The following is a 2,572-nucleotide window of genomic DNA, read 5'->3' as shown; positions in this document are numbered from 1 at the left end:
TATTTTTTATAGATTCTCGAAGCAAATACGGTGTAACATAAGACTACATTTTATAAGTAACATGATTTCGTTGTAAATTTGTAAATCTCATATGATAAAGGTATGTCTTGGAGTTGTTTTTTTAGGACAAGTGCAATGGAAGAGTGGAACGAGACTCCTATCAAGTAATAGAAGAATGAAACGAGACTTCTCCATTCACTAGAGTGCATGTGAGACCTATAGCTAATAAGAGCAAGGAGAAGTCGTTGGTGTAAGAGGCACGAACACTGCTTTTGGTAGGACTCCATGGTGAAAGATGCTTGCAAATGATTTTCTCCAAAATAACTTCAAGAGAGTCTCGATCTGTCTAGTTAGAGAAGGAAGTGATGCATGTAAGCAAAATAAAAGCAACGCTCTTTTATTATACAATATGATACTTTTACCCAAAAACTTATCTTTGGTGCTTTCAGAGGATATTTGTTCTAAATTAAACAAGATCTTTAAGACAAAATGTTATGTATTTATAAAATTGTCATTAATGATGTTACTTAGGGTCTCTTTTGTGACTTTGTTTTTTTAGGTAGTAAATAGAAAGAAATACTTGAATAGTAAAATATACTTATAAAATGATTCTATATTTTCTCATTTTCATTTATTTCTTTCTCAAACCTAACTTACAAAGAACATACTAAATAACTTAATATATATTCTCAGGTATTTATTTTAAAGACAAATTTATTTTAAATACATATCCCTTTATTTTTTTTAATAATTTAGATGTATCATATGTTTAACCATGAACCTACTTTTCCTTTACCAATATCAAAAGTTGGATTTGTGTAAATGAAAACATTAGCCACAAAAAGGTTCATTGAGTATATATTCTTAACTCAATTTAGATTAATTTGTGTCTAAGGTATTTTGACTCACCCATGGTATAAGAAAAAAATATGGGCAATTGTACAATTAGGAAGTCCTCCCAAGTGTTTAAATAATTGTAATTATTACAACAATAATTGTCAATGCAAAATTTAAGGTTAGGTTGACTATTCAATTAAAGGTTGTCCGTTTTTATTCACCAGTTCAAAAATATGGATTAAAAGATGCTACATCATTTTATAGTTAATGATTTTTAATAACATTTTTATTATCTAATCATTTTTATTATTTGACATATTATTTTTTCATAATCTCATTTGAATCAGCCTCCTTATTAGCACATAGATTCAATATAATTAAATGCTTTATATTCATAAACTGCCAAAGGAAAAAATATTTTTAATGAAAATAATTATATTTAAACTACTCAAACTAATCTCCATATTTCATTTGGTCTAGTGGGGTAAAACCTCAGTGGATCTCCGAAATTAATGATTTGATTATTGGGAGTTACAGGGTTAGTCACGAACTCTAGTACAAAAAAAAAAACTAACCTTCATATACCAATAAGGTGTTGATCCAGTGATATAAGGCTTCATTAGATCTTCAACATGACCAAAATATTCGATTATTGAGAGAGACAATTGTTTGGACTCCAAAAAGAATCAACTTTACCCAAAAAAGGTAAGAAAATATCTTTGGTAATACAAAAAATTAACTCCATAGGAAACACTTTATTTTCTAAAAGAAAACCTAGATTTCTAAAATTTAACTATTCCATTAAACAAAGTTCTTTTGGGGTAATGTATTCAGTTCAAAACTTTAATTCAACAAAAAGCAAACTGAAAATTTGTAAATAAAGAAAAAAATGAACAATATAGATGAAGTAAATAAAAATAAGGATTAATAAAACATTAATCAGATATAAAATGAAAACTAATTCTCGAGTAAAAGTGAAAAAGGTAATAATTCCGTTCTTATATTCAACACGGTCACACCTGAAACTGATTAATTTATTGTAGTCTGGGTGAGTGATAAGGTTCGTAGTAACAAAAATAATAAAGAAAAGTAAAACCATTTAGTTCCTGTATAATACAGAGACCTTCCTCTCTGTCTCAGTCTCTCTCTCCGTTGCAACTTTCCTTTCTTCTTTTCTCTCCCATTTCTCAGATTCCCCCATTGCTCTTTTCTCTTCCATTGAATTATTCATATATTGATCACTGTGATTTGTGGCTGTTTCTGTGAGGGGAGAAACTTTTTAAAGAACTGTAAAATTAAATATTAAAACAAAAAAGAACTCTTTGCATCTTTGGGTCTATTGGGTTATGCTTATTTTCTGCAGACTCTCTTCTGTGTTTGCTGTGAATTAAAGCCTTCAATACCCACATAAAAAACACAAATTTTGTATTTTTCTGATTTTTTTAATATATTTTTTCTTAAAACTTTTATTTTCTCAATACATTATTTTCTTCCCCTTTTCTGCATTTTTAATCTTCATTTGAGGAAAAGATTGAGACATGGGTAAAGAAGGACCTTGTTATCACTGTGGAGTTACAAGTGAGTTCTTGTTTCTCCAGTTTCCAGTTTTTTTATTGACCCTTTTTTCAATCTGTCCTCTTTTTTATTTAAGGCCTGTTCTGAAACCAACAGCTTGGATTGTGAATTTGATTAAATAAAGAAATTTTGAACAATTTAAATAGACAATATATACATA

General features: G+C 28.6%; 1 protein-coding gene across 1 annotated transcript in view; it reads left to right on the top strand.

Annotated features, from left to right (window-relative positions):
• Positions 1,939 to 2,572, top strand: part of LOC109349619 (GATA transcription factor 26-like) — a 6,096-nt gene continuing 5,462 nt past the window's right edge. Inside the window, exon 1 of the mRNA XM_019590500.1 lies at positions 1,939 to 2,415. Coding sequence (XP_019446045.1) covers positions 2,376 to 2,415 — 40 coding nt within the window. The 5' untranslated portion in view covers positions 1,939 to 2,375. The remainder of the gene's footprint in view (positions 2,416 to 2,572) is intronic.

Source organism: Lupinus angustifolius, chromosome LG06, assembly GCF_001865875.1.
Source record: "Lupinus angustifolius cultivar Tanjil chromosome LG06, LupAngTanjil_v1.0, whole genome shotgun sequence".
NCBI lineage: Eukaryota > Viridiplantae > Streptophyta > Magnoliopsida > Fabales > Fabaceae > Lupinus > Lupinus angustifolius.
This window is presented reverse-complemented; position numbering and strand designations above follow the sequence as displayed.